Source organism: Lonchura striata, chromosome 3 (genome assembly GCF_046129695.1).
Source record: "Lonchura striata isolate bLonStr1 chromosome 3, bLonStr1.mat, whole genome shotgun sequence".
NCBI classification, from domain to species: domain Eukaryota; kingdom Metazoa; phylum Chordata; class Aves; order Passeriformes; family Estrildidae; genus Lonchura; species Lonchura striata.
The window spans coordinates 39,570,318-39,587,570 of NC_134605.1; the positions used below are offsets into that span (position 1 = coordinate 39,570,318).

At 45.0% G+C, this 17,253-nt stretch overlaps 1 protein-coding gene across 1 annotated transcript in view; it reads right to left on the reverse strand.

Annotated features, from left to right (window-relative positions):
- The window catches only part of FRMD1 (FERM domain containing 1), a 40,943-nt gene extending 24,060 nt beyond the window's left edge, over nucleotides 1-16,883 (reverse strand). The window contains exons 1-3 of the mRNA XM_021544196.2: nucleotides 16,832-16,883; nucleotides 6,737-6,901; nucleotides 1,911-2,001 (exon numbers count right to left, since the gene is read on the reverse strand). Coding sequence (XP_021399871.1) covers nucleotides 1,911-2,001; nucleotides 6,737-6,832 — 187 coding nt within the window. The 5' untranslated portion in view covers nucleotides 6,833-6,901; nucleotides 16,832-16,883. The remainder of the gene's footprint in view (nucleotides 1-1,910; nucleotides 2,002-6,736; nucleotides 6,902-16,831) is intronic.
- Between the last annotated feature and the right edge of the window lie 370 nt (nucleotides 16,884-17,253).

A 17,253-nucleotide genomic window follows, 5' to 3' on the forward strand; every position in this document is an offset into this window, starting at 1 on the left:
AAGGCAACCTGGGGAATGCAGCCCTTACCCAGGCTTCCCCATGACCCGAGCGCTTCCCTTTTTTGAGATGATAACTTGTTGTGAAGTCAAAAGTCCCTGAGAAACAGGCAATACCTTAAAGGCTACTTCCAAATGCCAGATTCAGTGCTACACTTGCTATAGAGGCAAGACCTCAGCTACCACAGGCAGAAAGGGAGATGATCACCAGTCTGTTGATCAAAACAAGGTGGAGAGAAACCAAGTTCTGGAACAGAAAATGTATTTCCTTTCAGGAAAGCAAATAATTAGTCCCCGAAACAAACAAAGAAGATGTTAATTCAGGCTACTGGACTCTTATAACTCTTTTCCTTGACTTTTTAAGAGCTTTCTTGAAGAATTAGCTGCTATAAGAAGGAAGAATAGTTTCATGAAGTGAGAAGACTGTTTCCACTTAAAGCTGTGGACAATATACTCTAAAGTCTAGTCAGAACAGCTTTGTTATGCTCTTTGGGATGTGGTGGTTACAATGCATTTCCAACAGGTTGAAAGGTATCTGACACTACAGGGTATTTTGGGACCAGAAGCCCTATGCTTGACAGGGTGAAGAAAACTGCTACACAGAAAAGGTATGAGTGAAGGAAAAAGCAAGGTACAGAAAATATGGAACAAAAAACATGTGAAGTGGGAAAAAAGTGAAAGAAACAGGAGAAGAATTCAAAGAAAATAGGAATGAAATTGTCCTGTCTTACAGGAGAGGACAAGGGTTCCAATTTCAGCCAAGATGTCCTGCAAGTGGAATAGGCAAAACCTGGTGTTAAAAAATGTCACAAAGGAAAGTATTCAGAAACACAGATGATTTGTGAAAAAAGTTAAGAGCATTTAGGTCTCCTCACATTAAAATAAGCACAGGTTTAAAGCACAGGTATATTAGGTTTAAGGAATCTCTTGGTGACTCTAAAAACCTTATGGAGATAAAAAAGCTTATGTTCCTCTCAGTTTGAACACTGTACTCAAAAAAGTAGTTCTTACAGAATGAAAGCATAAAGAAAATGAGACAAACTTAGAAAAAACACCTTATTTTATCCTACATATTTATAAAGAGGCAAAAGAAACCTTATTTAGAAAGATATATAAAAAGACTACTGTAATTTCAATGGAATATCTAGAATTGCAGCAGTAAATAACATAATTGAGAAAAGTTTTTGGAGGAGAGACAAGTCTTTCAGGGTTTTTGGAAATGCGGGGAGGCAAGACAAACAAGATGACAGATCCATTTCTAATTACTAAGAGTTGAGGTGTGGGAGGGAATGTCAATGCTTACACCATACCAAAATGTGATCTCTCATATCAATTTTCTTCTTTAAGGCATCATATTAACATCATTTCCTGGCCAATACTAAACCATAGGACCAAGCAAACGGGACTTTAATGCAGGGTCTAGAAGTTTTGAATAATGTAATATTTCAAAGCCCAATGTGTCCCATGCATGCATTCAGTCCCTTACAATCATTTGAGCTTCCTCCCCAGTGCCACATTCTTCACAAGTGACTTCAGAAGTAACACTTTTAGCCCCAAAATCCTTTTAAAATCCACCTCCTGTTCAATACCTATAGTTTTGAATATAGTCACAAATATGTTGACTAGCAACTCCCACTACAGGAGGGAAAGAAAGCCCCACAAAGAGGTGGAATCCAAGAACAAAGGTGGAGAACAAAAGCCCCCCCTTTACTCAATTTGTCTGCCCACATACCAAAGATCAAAAGAGCTCTGGGAAGGCTCTGCATAATCTACATACTTTGTGACCTTATTACAATCAGATTCCCCCCGCCCCCGCAGGCACAGCCACTGTGTATATATGCACACACTGTAAATACACAAGCAGGTCTGTGGATGTTTGCCAAGTCACTTGCTCGTGCATTGAGTTTGCTTACTTTTAACAATGCTGAGGCCAAAGAAGTGAGGCTCTTTAATCTTCACTAAATCACAAACTTGCTGAAAGAGCTCCTGTCCAGTGGCTTTGACCTGAAAGACACAATCAATCCAACATTACAGATGGCTCACACACCTGGATGGAGCAACTCTTCTAAAGAAGAGTTCTAAAGAAGAGCTGCAGGACAATACATTTTTGGGTACAAAATACCCAACCACAACCACACCAGAGAACATGCATTGTCTTCAGTATTATTGCTATTATCAGAGAATAGTAATCATTAATATTTACAGAAATGAAAATACTGCTCTCTTGCAGATTTTTTTTTTTTTTTTGAGAAAAGAAAAAAGAAGCAAAACCCAAAGTTTTCATTCAGGAGAACCAGGAACAAAAGTACCCAAACAAACACAAGACTGAGTATCTCATAGGTTAGAGATACGGTTTTTCTGTACCCCACACAGAAGAGCTTGTTCTGTCTCCTGCTGACTTCTAGTCACACAGCCATTGACATCTTCATCTTTGGCAGCTGCAGCCAAAAGCCTGTAAGACCTTGCCTGTTTCCCTGCACACTGAAACCTTCTGATATTCCTGCCTCCGGTAACGCACAGACTTTCCCAGAAGGAGCATGGTTCTGCTTAACTGCATGTGCACTCCTGGATGTGTACTGTGATATGAAGATTCCCCCTCGAAACATCCTCCCATCCCTAGCCTCATTTCCCCCTGTCCCACTGCACCATCCCAGGACTACTGACAGACAAACCACAGGCAAACTCAGAAATTCCCCCAGCCCACAGAGGCACGGGGGAAGGAGTTCAGAGAAAGAGCAGATGGGGAGAACAGAACAGCACTGGCACAAACAACCTCAGCTCAGGCTGTAGTGCAGCCAGCTGCAGCTGCAAAATGGGCCAGGACCTTAGAATTTCATTACCCCACTGCTGGGCGATGCAGATTAGCAGTGCCAGGAGCAGCTGCCTGCAGGGGTATAGTGCAGTGCTACCTACTGAACAACAAAAGATGACAGGACAGAAGTCGACTGTTTAACTCTCCTACAAACCAACTACCATCCTCATTTTTAAAGCTCTTTTACTGTAGGTATGCCACACACCCCAGAAACTGGCTTGCACTCACCTCCCTGCCCCAGGCTGTACCATGTCACTAGACATGGACAATGGGGAACAGGAGGTCATTTAAGTACTCATTTTCTTCTACTTGACAAGGCATCAGTAGCCAGACAGTCACTACTCTTTTATCAGGAGCCCTGAAGCCTGCACTACACCAATGCAAACACACGTAAGCTTTGAGCATGGAGGAGGTAGTGCACAGTTCTGATAAGACCCAAAAGCACATTTGGGTCTTATAATTATGAGTCTCTGTGTGAGACTGCACCCTTTCAGTCTCACACCTAGACGCAGTGTATGGTCAGACACCCAGAACACACATTTGGAAGGTAAAGCTGGTTACAAAGCAATCTCCTTTGCCAAAGCAGCAAGCTCTGAGCATGTTCTACTACCTGGGAAGGATTTGCTAAGAAAGATGTGACCTACCTCTAGCCAGAATGGTTATGGGCATTTACAAGAGTCACTGACAGCACAGGACTCCCTGTAAATGCTACACAATGAGAAAAATTTTCTAAGTGGCAAGCTTTCATACCTAAGGAAAGAAAAACCTGTTTTAAAACACTTAATTCTAGGGAACTGAGCACTTCAAGTGACAGTTTTGTGGCACATAGCTCTAAACAGTGATTTAGGCAGAGTTCTTGCACAACAGGTATGTTACTACTACCTTGTCCATTCTCCTCTTGGCACTTCCCTTCTGTATCAAGTTCTACTCCCAGCCTTAAAGGCTATGCAATACCAATTAAATTTGTAACTGCTGTTCCCTCCTCCTACTTTCCCCTCTGCTCAAAGCAACCAATACTTCCTTTTGCATTTTTCATCTTTGGACTTTCCTCCCTATGCATATGGTTCCTGTGCCAAGATTGATCTCAGAAATGTTATGACTCATTCCTTCCACTGATACTCAGCCTTGCCCCATGTCAGGCTCAGGGCTTCTTTACACGTGAAATTTAGTCCAAAGTGAAATCAAGTGCAAGTTTACAGAAAGTAACTGCTACTCCAAGGTCATTCTGTGTACAGATATTCACGTGCATTAGTTACCTATATCTATTTTTCTTAGTACATATGATTTGAAACATCAGCTCTCCTGTACACAGAACAACTGGAAGACTTCAGACCTACGCCTGCCATTCACCAAACTATCTCCACTCCATAAATTTCTCCCACTCTGCCTTGCCCTCCTCAGAGTAGCTGGTGAGCTGCAGCACACCCTAGTTCCCCTCACAGCTCTGCTTCTCATGTTCACAGTCAGTCCCAAGAAGGCATTTTTATTCCTCACCATCTCCCCAAATCCACTGTACATTCAGAAAGGTAGACATCAAAGCTAATTAAGAGATACTTGATTGTGGGGCAAGAGAATTTAAAATGGCTCCTGCTCTTCCCTCTTCAACAGCACTATCTGTGAATGGTGTAAGACATACATTTTAAAGAGCAAGCTTCAGTTTATATGTGACCACATAAAACACATATAGGTAAACTCTTATCTGGAAGGGTGGAATTTATATGGGAGGGGAGAGGGAGGACTTACCTGCATAAACACTGCACTTTTCATGGAAAGGATCTATAATTTATTCTGCTGGAAAGATAACCATTCTTACCTACCTCACTGAGCTGCAAGCTTGTTTAGTATTTGCATTCCACACTGAAGAGGTTAAAAGGCTTTGGAAATCTTTAGTAGTGGCATTATTATTCTAATAAATGCACAAAGTATCATCTGTGGTTGTGCTAATTACATTTGGGTTCTACCAATTTCACTAGAAAATTGCCTTGATGTTTCTTTAAAAAAGAAAGATCTCTCCAGCTGTGAAATCGTAATTTTTCTTGCTGTTTTGAATGAGTGTTGTGGTAAAGTCAGAAGCCAAATGAAAAGCTGTTTCTGGTGACTTGCCCAGCTGTAACAGGTCATGTTTCACTCTCTATGCAATTAGGACACAACTGTGTGTTGAGGTCTCATGTTTTGGCCCAGGCAGCTATTCCCTTTCATGCAGGCATCTCCATGTTCATACTTTCCCAATTTCCCAGACCCAGAAAGAAAATGGTATCAGAAATGACAAGGGCTAATGTATTTAAAAGGAATACAAAGGGATGCTGTGGAGGATTCCTCTGCAGGACAATGTAGTGATACACAAGGCACCCCAGCTTTTTGGAGGGGCAGCAGGCTGGGACAGGAGAGGGAAACAGAAAGGGACAGCACTTTTCCTCTCTCCCTGTCAGTGCTCAATGCAAAAGATCATTTCTTATGCTGATTAAATATCTTAGAAGTATAAAAAAAGACATGCAGATGTACCATTTAGGAACCTGGTTTAGTGGTGGACTTGGAAGCATCATGTTTATGGCTGGACTCGAGTCTTTCTCACCCCGAATTTATTTTATGATAACCTGCAGGTTTCCATGATTTACTGGAGCATGACCCAGTGGTGAAGGAACAGCTGCATGCTCCATTCAGGCACAGGCACAGCGAGGAGCAGTGACAGCGTCAGCCCTGCTGGTGCACTGCCCTCCTGCACCTTCCCCACGGCCGGCTGGCTCTGCTATCTCCCATCTTTAGCCTCCCTGATAAGAGCTATAAGAAGGTGAGATTTAGGGTCAGCTGCAACAGACCATTACCCAGGCCTGTACACCTGCTGCCAAGAACTTAATTAAATCATCGTTTTCTGCCTTGCACAAAAGCCAGCAGTTACAGAAACCTTCTGGGGCAGTGGATGGGCTGGGTTTGAACCAGTAACCTAGAAGCAGAGCGTCCCAGATTTTTCTGCTAAAGCTTTATTCCATCCAGCCCTTGAGGCTGTTTCAGTTAAGGACGCTACACTTACACACAGCAGGTAGGAAAATTCCGACACGGATTTTGAAGATTAGCATGCATAGTTTCAAAAGCCACAGTTTCAATCAAGTATTTAAAATAACAGTTCACCTCAACTGTCTTCTCCCCCTCCTCATCCCAAAGCAGGGGAAAAAAACCTACCCAAAACAAAGCCAAATTTCCCCAGCCCACTCGAGTGCACACACACGCTCACAAGAAAGCACTTACCTTTGAAACTCCCTGGTCCTCTCAACGCCAAGTGCCTCTTGCTAAGCTCGGTTTCTCACAAGTTCAAGGAGCAGCCAGCATTGCACAAAGAGGCACCGTGCTGTGCAGACATCGTGCCACCCTGGGCTGCCAGCTGAGATAGCCCTGCTGTCACTCATGCTCACTTTCAGACATTCGAAGCAGCAATCAAAGAAATGAAGCAACTTGCCTTGCTTTTTTGTGTGTATGAGTACTCAAGAGGAGGGGAAAAAACCCACCCTCAATGGTTGTTTGCCTTAGACTCTTTGAAGGGATCTGCAGGCTGTCAAAACCAGGGATAGCTGGACTCTTTACAAGAATAAACAGTCATATGTTTGGTACACTTGCTAAGTAATCAAGATATTTCAGGTTCAAGTTTTAAAAAATTGTTGGATTATTACGAGCAGCAAAACCATTTCAGACATAATAAAATGTAAATAACAACAGAAAAAGAGCAGAGGAGACCCCCACCCTACAAACACAGCCAGGACTTCTAAGGAGCTCTGCGAAGGAGTTGAAGCTGCCCAATTAGAAAATGGAGCACCAATTACCCTAAGATGGCTAATAGCCTTTCGGTCAGCAGACCAGCAGCAGGCCTTTGGGAGAACAATGGGAGCTAACAAAACTGAACCGTGGCCGCGATGCAGCGACCTCCCGGCCACTCACCCCGACGGCCAGGCTGAGCTGCTCGCGGGTGGGCAGGAAGACGCAGACGCTCCGGATCTCTGGCTGCATCCTGCCTGCCAGCAGCGTCCTGCTCATGGTGGGCAGCTCCACAAGGGCTGGAGTCTCTTCTCCAGACACGTGTCAGGCTCCCTTCATCCCATGTACCTGTTGAAAAGGCGAGAGCATCAGTGCTGTGCTTCTCTTGGCACCGGGAGCAGCTCACAGCATGCATGTGATGAGATGTTTAAAAACAAAACCACTCCCAACAATCATCCATTTTCCAGGGCCAGTCAATGTTTCCACCACCATCACAGCACAAATCAGGCAGTGTCAACCTTTTAAACAGCTTAAAGTCCCATGAGAGGGCCATAAAGCAATGAGGTCTCCCTGGAATAACATACCAGGGAGGTTTCAATAATTCAAGGTTTCCAGACTCGTATAAGTGATAAGGCAGGTGGCACCTTGGGCCATTGCCTGAAAATACGTGACATGGGGGAGCGTCCCATCCTTCAGCCAGGTACCTCACACTCCCAAAGCAGAGATTTCAATGGGCTGTCAACAGGCACATGTCAGTGCAGAGGACTTCATCTGCGCCGTCCTCCTCCTCACTCCATCCCTACACCCTGGGAAAACACTGCCAGAAATCCTCTACACCTCAACTCAGAGGAGGAGGAGGTGGAACACAAACTCAAAAGGCTGAGCCACTGTGTAACACCTTTTGTGAGGTAAGCACTGCCCTCCTCTCAAGTACTGAGCACAGGCTGCACAAACATCTTACAGCTGAAGTTCAGATATTAACAGAAATAAGAGATGGAAGTTTTCTGTGCAACCAAATGCAGAATAGCCAACATCATCTTGACTTTATAGCTAGGTCAGACAGTTTCCTCAGCAACCTGTACCATTTTATGTATAGTCCTCTCCAATGCTCTCAGCATTCCTCTCAGGAAGTGTCCTGTGGCACTTGAATCCATCAGGAAGGGGAGAGGCTCTTCGAGGGTGGGTTAGATATCATTGCAGGCAGATACCTCAACCAGCAAGATACCAAATGTGGGCTCCACTCCATCCCCATACAAGTTTTGACGTAAGTCAGCCCCCAGCTGCCCTGAACAAAGGGCACAAAGCTGCCCTTCTACCATCAACACCTGAGCACAGCAACAGAGGTGCTGCTGGCTGCTGTCTGTCCCCAGAGTCCCCACACACCCAGGGAGAGGTGCAGACCCCAGCCCGATGCACTGGTTATGGCAGTGCCACCCTCTCCCACCACCCACAGCCCAGCCCAGCCCACCTTCAGGCTGTGAAGGGAGCCATGGCCTTTTCCTTCACTCTCCACAATGTATAAAAGATGAGGGATCACAAGCAGCAGGGAAGCAGGCCATGTTATGCTAACACACATACACATATATGAATGTACATGCCTGTGTGTGCACTACAAATAAGTTTTAAAAGCATTTTGTGTTTAAAATCATGTTTGTCCTGGTTCAGGAGAAAATTTTGGCAGAATCAAATTCCTGTGTGGGAGATGGGAAAAGCAAACAATAATGTAGAGTACAGCAAATAGAACTTGGATTTATCCCTCTCCTTTCAACTCTGTACTCAAGCATCAGTTTTTTTAAAATTATTTTTTAAATGCAAATACAAGATAGATCCAGGAGTATCCTCTTGCAAGTACAGAAACTGTTCCATGCACTGCCTTCGCCAAGCCAGCATATACAATGCTTCTTAATAAAGCAATTTTTTTATTCAAGTTATGTAGAGCATTCCTTATAAGACAGAAGAACATTTTTAAAATGCAGACAAGGAAGCTATTAAAGTATTATTTCAGAACAATTATATAATTGTTGAAAATATATTACTGAATTATATATATTATTATATTAGATTAATGAAATAATTATACTGACATGCACTCTTAGGGTCCGGACTACACACTATTAACAGCTCTATATAAATTACAGATGTCTACAGAATGACTTGAGGGCAACAGGTCACCACTATTATTGCCAGCTGATGTAATTCATGCCATAAACTTTATCAGCAGCATAAAGACCTCAAGTATGAACTTATCTTCATTGCCAAACGGCTGCAATGGCTATTACACGTTCCCTCTCACAAGGGGATATTGCAGCCAGTGAAGACATTCAGGGGGCTACAAATAGAACTGAAAGTAGGGCAAAAAAGTTACCACAAAACACAAACACATGCACACAGATTCCTCTGGACAGCTGAAGAAACTGACTCCCACTTCCCCATGGCCTCTACAATAAAAAGTTTCTGGAGAGTTTTTCCCCACACCTGCTTTTTCCATTTGAATTTTTAAGAGAACAGCTGTGGACCCTTAGAAGAGGAAGTTGAGAAAGGCAGAAGAGAAGGTGATTTTCTTCTTATGATTCAAAACAAATAAGCTTCTGGACCCTCCCATGCCAGGTAAGGGGTTAAAGAAAAAACGTCCTTAATCTGAAGGTGGAGGTCAAACACAAACTCAGCTCAACCTTCTCTTCTTTAGAGGTATGTTAGGATGTGATAAAACATAATAAATCATTAACTTGCTAGCAATGCATGTTTACACCTTTACTTTTCAAAAAAAAAAAAAAAAAAAAAGTTGTGAGTCAGGAGTAACTGCTCAATGAAAACAGGTGACCAGAAGGAATGCTCTTACTTAAACATACACAATTTCAGACTGTCCATATGCCATTCCTTTGTTTACCACAGATTTCAACCTCTTAACCTCAATTAAACCATAAAAGCTCCAGCAAATGCACTGCAGATGAATTAATAAAAGCTGAAGTCAATCATCAGCCCCTGGGACACCCTACAAGTTGTTTGTTTTTGTTGTGTTGCTTTTTTTTAACTAACATCACTTCATGTTTTAGCTGCTGAAGAAGTGCATTTTGAGACATAATTGCTTGGTCAAAGGGCCAGCAAGTCTATCAATTAAAACAGTCAAAGGCATTATTTATTTGTATTCTTCTGGTATAAGACAGGAGGCCTATTAGTGTCCAGAGTTGTGGCACAGCTTATTTAGCAGTGTTTATTTTACCTAAACACACATGCAGAGGATCTTTGGGAAACATGCCTGTCATTAACTTCAAGCCTTCTCTCACTAAGCAGCTCAAACATGGTCATAAAAACTCAATTAAATCTTCCCCTCCTCTCTTCACAGACCCTCAAGTTGCCTCCCAGCACAGGGTCAGAACCTCAGCACTTGCTAGGTTAAAGCAGGAATGGATGAGGTTTGCCCCAGCAACGTGGAAAAGACCAGCAGAGCCCCCCATGGGAGGAAAAGGAGTTGAATGAGAAGGAATGAGCCATGTGCCTCAGGGATCAGCAGGATGGCTCACTGAAACACCTCACACCCCACCATGCACCCAGCAACACAAGGATGTCCTGCCACCACTGAATTTGGGGAGAAGGTCTCATCCAGACAGCATGTGGGTTCTCCTAATGAATGCCACTGTATTTTACACACTACTTTGTATCACACAGCAAATTGGGTCCTAATTCTCATTTCAGCTTCTAGGTACAGATACAACCACATCTCAAGGGGATAAAGGGAACAGATACCATAACTTACCAACTCAGAGTAGCAAAGCAGAACAAAGTTCGTATCTATCAAGAAAAAAAACATAGGTAATAATGTGCTTCTCTCACAAACACCTGGAAGCATGCTTTTTAAGGTTTATTACAGTAAAACATCTACTTTTGCTAGAGCTGATAGAGAATGAGCACTGAGCATCTCCCTGATGAAATCTTACCACAGTGGCCCTACAGCCTCTCATGAAAAATTGTCCAGAAACATTAAGACTCTTCTTAATATTTTCCAGACATCATCCAGAGATCTTTGGGCTTCTAAGAACACTAGGCTCTTAGGCTGCAGTTTCACAAACAGCTTAAGCAGCTTTAATCAAGGCAGTCCTGCAGCAAGACAGACAGACAACTGCCTGGAAACAAATCTGCCTTTGGCAGGAACCCACACTTGGGGTGCCTTGTACTCAGGATGAAACACAGTCCTAGAACTGAAAACCCCCCTCACCTTCCAGGTATTTTGTCCCCTCAGATGCACACTGTAGGGCCCCAGTACTATCTGCAAGAGAGAGTAATAAAGAGCCTGAGCAAGTAACAGATGTCATGTATAAGCCTTTCTCAGCAATTTTAAAAAACTCCACCCACCTCCTTTGACTAACCCCAGCAATGATGAAAATTTCTCTGAGAAGATGCATCAACCAGGAAGGAGCGGAAACAAAGTTGCTTGTCAGGGCAGAAAACAAGATTGAAGCTAAATAGCTTTATGTCATGGCTGTAAGACGATGTGAAAAGTGCCACCTGTGATCAGCAGTCAGGACAACTAGGTCATATCCTGCAGCTAACTCCCAGAAGCACATCGACTTTTCAAACATGTCTACCTCAGCACGATTCCAGGACCAGCACAACACATCCAAGGGAAAGACGCCACAGGGAGGTAAGGTACCAAATTTGGCATCCACGCACTGCTTTTTTGGTAAAATGCACACCTGTCTTCAAACACTGCACACTACTTTGAATAGGTGTCTTGTTATTCCTTGCTCAACAGCTTAGACTAGGGTTTCCTATTCAAAGCTGTTGAACAAGGAATACCAAGACACCTCCCAGTCACTTGGGTGCTCTGAAGAACTGGATTCCAGAACTGGTGCAGCTTGGCTCTGGACACATGCAACACTGACAGCAGAGACAACTGGCTTCAGCCCACGGAAGTGGGAGATGCAACTACAGCAGGATTTCTGCACCTGGTCAGGTGTGACACAGTCCTCTCACAGGACTAAGATGTGGGCCTGGCCCCCACCTTTCCTTTAGGATTCTTCAAGAGGTGCAATGCAAGATGCCTTCAAAAACTTCAGGGCTGTGAATCCAAGCAGATGTGACAGGGAAATCGCTGAGCATTGGTTTCAGATACCAGCCAACATACTTTTTTCCTTTCTTCCTGTACAAGCAGCACTCCTTGGTGACACTGAGCTTTGACACTAGCAAGGAAAATGCTTTTTCTCGCTAGTCTTCATTGCTGGATTAGATGCAGCTCTTAGGAATAACTGCTCAGACTCCCCACCTTTGTGCTGTAAGCCTTCCTGCCCCACATCAAGCAGTACAACTGAATCCCAGAACAGGAAACATGCTCTAGTGCTTGTAACTCTTCTGCTCTGCACCCCACACAACGTGCTTAGGAAGAAGAGATCTTCCAAAATTCTGTGGACACCCATTCCTAACCTGGGACCATGCTGCTATGATACTCTGTAGGTTGCCATAGTCCTTAAGCTCAAAGACAGGGACAACTCTCCTAACCCAGGGATGCTGGCATTCTCTTGCAGCCAAATAAAAGTGACTCATGTTTTGGGTGCACTAGCTAGTCCTGAAGGAGAGGAAAAAATGCTTAACAAAGGACAGAGCACCAAAGGAGGTGCTCCTGCAGCGCCTGGAAGCACAAGGGCAGGGCAGCAATTGCAGGACCACGCAGGGTGCTGCCACACTTCCATCCACCTCTCCCATGGGAGGAAAAAAGCTCCTCAGCAGTTTGCTCCCTTTCAGGACAGCACATGAATCACTTTATGAGCTCAATATTTAGCTGAAACAAAACTGAGTTCAGGAGCTCTTTGAAAGATCTAGACAATGAGTATTAAAGGCTACAGGCAAAAAGGGACGAATTAGGATCTCACAGGGATTATGTTTTTCCATTGCTTTTAAGTGATGGAAAGTGGCTTTGAATTTTTGTACACAAAAACAGGCAACCCTTTAAAATACATTATTTTAACAGTACTACATGCAAAACTTAGCAATGTACACATTTTAAAGAACATCCAAACCATAAAGTCTGCATCTAGAGCATGCAATTCCTTTCCAGCATACTCTTTTACCTGGGAAGACAAATGGATCAACTGATTCTTCCTTCTCACTGACTGGTAAAAGTAGTAGTATGCACCCTATCACATCTGACTACTGACACGCAGTTTCTAGTGCAATAAATTTCATGACTGCTGCATAATCTACTAATAGACTTGTTTATTGAATACCAATCACTTATAAGTCTTTCTCATACTTCATAAATCAAACACATTAATTAAAGTTTAAGAGTAAGTGGTAATTTAAGGTATCAATTGGCCTAGACAACTGCAGAAGTTCAAGAAAAAACCTGCAAAATATGGCATTGGGCATGAGCCAGCCTCAGTATCCATTACACCTCACACAGAGCAGCTGCAAAGGAAGCCTGGTCAGAAATGCCAAGCTCCATTTTCTCAGCTGGATCCCAACACACAACACATGAGAGCTTGCAAAAGTTAAGAGAAATGAATTGCTGGAATAGCCATTCAGTAACAGCAACCTTGTCACCCCTCAAACACACCAATATATATATGTCTCTTTTGAGATGGACCCTTAGGGAAATCTTATTTATGGGCATACAAATGCACAGCCAGGAGTGCAGCGAAGACAATGCTGGTCCAGAATCTCAGAGTAAGAACAAGAACAGAGATACTTCAATTTAGCACTCCAGTGCTTGGCAATTCTGCCTTGTAAATCGCAGCTCTTTGTAAAGACCATTCATCTTTTCTACCTACAGGAAACAGGAGAGGCTAAGTACAGGCAGCAAGTTCTTTACAATAAGGGAAAGCCAGGCTTCCTTCACAGGCATTGCAAGTGTCAGGAAATTTAGGAAGAGCAGGAGAGCAGCAGCAAGACCTGGCCTCTCTACTGCCAGCTCAGAAGAGAAGCACCTTCCTCTACTGTGCAAATTGCAAATACATGACATGTCCTGACCCAAAAGCCTATCAGTTAATTCTCCAACTGGAAACATATTCCATTTTTAGTCTACCAAGGCTACAAACAGGATTTCTCCCAAGGGCATCCATTATACTCTTGCCTCAAGCACATCAGATGAGAGATACTCTTCTACAATTCTGTCTTTGTACAAGTTATTTTACAGGGATAATATTTTTTCACTTTAGCTGCAGTGGACTGATTTGGAATGCATCCCGATGACTCCAGAAGTCTGTTGTAGAACTGTCCTAAAATTTCTTCATTTCTATTCTCACCAAGATCGTGTAACAGTTATAGAAGCAGCAGACTACAAAGTATTTATTAAATAAATAAATAAATAGCAAAGCGTAATTATAATTTCACAAGCAATACCTTGAGCTTCAGGACAAATAAGAGAGACTTTTTTTTTTTAACCAATGTAACAAATTCTTCTGAGGAAGAATAGCTTTGCTACTAGTAATAATCATGTTAAAAAAAAATTGGCTTGCTACCCTTGAGAAAGGGGAAAGTCCACTGCAGATCTCATTGCCTTTGAATCACTATCTAAATATCCAAACCAACCAGGCAGTTTCTACATCAGTTTGCTTCTTTTTCCCCCTCAAGTGTACAGTTAGTCATGAAAATATTCAGAGCAGAAAGGAATACTGATGTATGTTAGATGCACAAAAGAATAGATAAAACTCCACCTGGAACACAACTTGTCTCTGTTACAAGTGTGAAAATGCCAATCTGCCAATACCTTGATAAAATTAACACAAACAGCAGGGTCTTTATGATTAGATGCAGTTTCAGAAACTGCACACAGCACTGTCAGACATCAGCTTTAGCAAAGCATTGAGGAAGACACAGACAAAAAAAGAAACAACAACAACAACAACAAAAAAAAAAAAAAAAAAAAACCAAAAACCCACAGCCTTACATAGTGCTGCATTTTTGAGGCAATGCTGAATTGCGCAAAAAGAGGAAATGGAGGGAAAACAAAAAGGCAAACATAAGAAATGGTTAAACAAGAAGCAAATTATCTTCTCCTGTGATTCTCCAGGGAGCAGCTCCTCCTTGTCAGAGGATATTGTTTGGGCCAAGCCTATCATTTTCTCTGTGAAGAGTTACTAACCACACACTACGAATTAAGGTACCACTGCTTAACACCACCAAGATAATCAAGCAGCAGTGCAGTAACAGGGGACTTTCTGCAAGAAAAGAAGTGTAACCGTGGAGAACAGTAAGCGTGCAAGTAATTTACATTGTCTCACTTTGGAGAAACAATAGGGAAACGACTTTACTACAAAAGTCAACTGATAGAGAGCTAATCATTGGATTCATATGTTTTTTACCTGCAGTGTTGGGAAAAGTGCTGTAGCTTTAAGGTACTATCAACTTTGATTTAAAAAAAACCCTGAAATATAGCAAACAAAAAAAAAAAACCCAAATCCCACAAAAATTCACCCATAAAACACCCTAAAAACCAGGCCCTCTCCTGGGTCTAAAAATTTCTATCAGAAAAAGACTTAGATGAGAAAACCACATGTAAATCCAAATGGTTTTGGTGTTACTGGTGTTCATCCCATTTTATCAGGTTCGTATAAAAAATTCAGTTAACAACAACACAAATTCTAAGGGAAAAAAAAAAACCTGTCCAAAAAGCACTGACAGATTTTTTGGTAGACCATTGCAAAGAACCACTACAACTCGTGTTCTTCAACAGCATTCTGTTTCCTCCCCTCTTTTCTTACTTAAGGTCATGTCTACAAGAAGCACAACCCCCACTCACCTCTTAGATTCCATTTTTTTCTGATTTGACACTTCTTATCTGAAGCCAAAACACAGGCTACTACACAGACTCCCACCACCACCAGTGCTAAAACCAGAACACTTTGATTAAGAGTGTTTAATTGTACAATTAAATGGGAGGAATAAACAACAGTAAGGCCAAGACATTCTGTTTTCATTCCAAATTTTCCAGGAACAAAATTAAATTAAAAATGCTAAACAAATTAATGGGTCACCAGTGTTCAAACAGTTGTGGTTTGTTGGTTTGGGATTTTTAAAACATTTTTGAAGTATTTATAGTCAGGGCCTGGACATCACAGCGGTACTCTGAAGAAGGGACAAGGTTCAGACGGTGTGCTAGTTTTCTGGTGTGGTGGAAAAACACAGATGTGCATTTTAAATGCCACAGGGGAGTTAACCTGAGAGCCTGTCACTGCCGAACAGCAGAAGAAACATCTCTCGATGCAGACGACCACGACTTCTCAGCGCAGGAAACCCAAAGCCTTTCCCTGTAAATCGTTACCAAAAAAGAATTCCAAGAGGTGGGGAAACAACGAAATATGGAGGCTTTTGCCTTGCTCACGCCTTCTCCCGCAAGCACACACCTGCGGGGACACTCTCCTCCCGTCCCGTCCAGTACGGATGCATCAAGGTCCCGCACGGCTGTCAGACCACCTAGCCCAGCCCCCGCCACCGAGGCTGCCCCACGGAAGGAGGCGGCCCAGGTGCTGCCCCACAGGGTGGGACCCGCGGGGCCGTGTCCCCGTCAGTCTCCCTCGGCACCGGCGAGGCAGGTGGCAGCCAACCGAGCACCAGCTGGGACGCGTCCCACACCCGTGCCATGGCACGGCCCCACGGGAGCTCTCTGGGACACGGCCAGCCGCCTCGGGTGTCTCCCGTCGCGCAGCCGGTGTGTTGCTGATCCCGCCCCAGCATCACCCCATCATCCAGCGCCAGCGAGACCCACCGGCGGGACCCGGTCCACGACGCTGAGGGACGGATAAGTTACCACGACCCCAGGCTCCTCCAGAGCCCCACTCCCTCCTGTCCCCACCTTGTGCCTCCCCGCTCCCGCTGCCTCGCCCAGGAGCGGGCAGGGACACCCACGGTGGCGGCTCCAACGGGAAAACCCCCTGATAGTGTGACACAGCCGGAGATCGCTCCGGCCGAGGCTCGCACCGCCCATCCAGCCACAAAGTTGTAAATAGACTTTCGCAGCCGCTGCCGCGCGGAGGGACCGACCGCCGCCGCACAGAGCCTCTCCCGGCCCCGCGAGCAGCGCACCCCCGGTCCCAGCGCCCTCGCCCCCCGTCCCCCGCCCCGGGCGGCGGCCGCAGCCGGGCGCCCCGCGGCTCTCCGCTCGCACCGCCGCCCGCAGCCGTGCCGCGCCCGGCGGCTCCGCCGGCACCGCTCCCACCCGGGACCCGTCCCTCTCGCCTTTGTCCCCCGGCAGCGCACCGGGACCGCGCCTGGCTCCTCACACCACTGCCGCAGAAGGCCCGGGACACTCCCTGGCCGCTGTCCCGACAGCGGAGCCCGCGGACTCACCGCGGGGTAGCCCCCGCCGCGGAGCTCCTCCGGCCGCTCCCGTGCAGCATCCAGCGCCCACCGAGGCAGCGGCGGGCGCACGCCGAGCCGGGGAGGAGCACCGGCCTGGGGCGGGGCCAGGCGGGGCGGCACACGGGGAGGGGAGGCGGCGGGGGCGGGTCGGGACGGGACGGGCGGTGTGTGCCGGGGAAGCTGCGGCGGCGGGCGCCCTGCGTGCGGTGATGAGGCGGTGCTGGCGGAGCTGGCGGAGCTACGAGGCTATTTTGGTTTTGGTGGCTACTCAGTTCACCGCACTGGCAGCAATGAAGTTTGCGTAGGGGAAATTGCAATTAAGAGTAACCACAGCAAGTCACCGGAACTCGCTCCAGGTGGCTGTGCCACAGCCAGGTTAAGTGGGTGATGCTGGCAGGGGGAGATGGCTC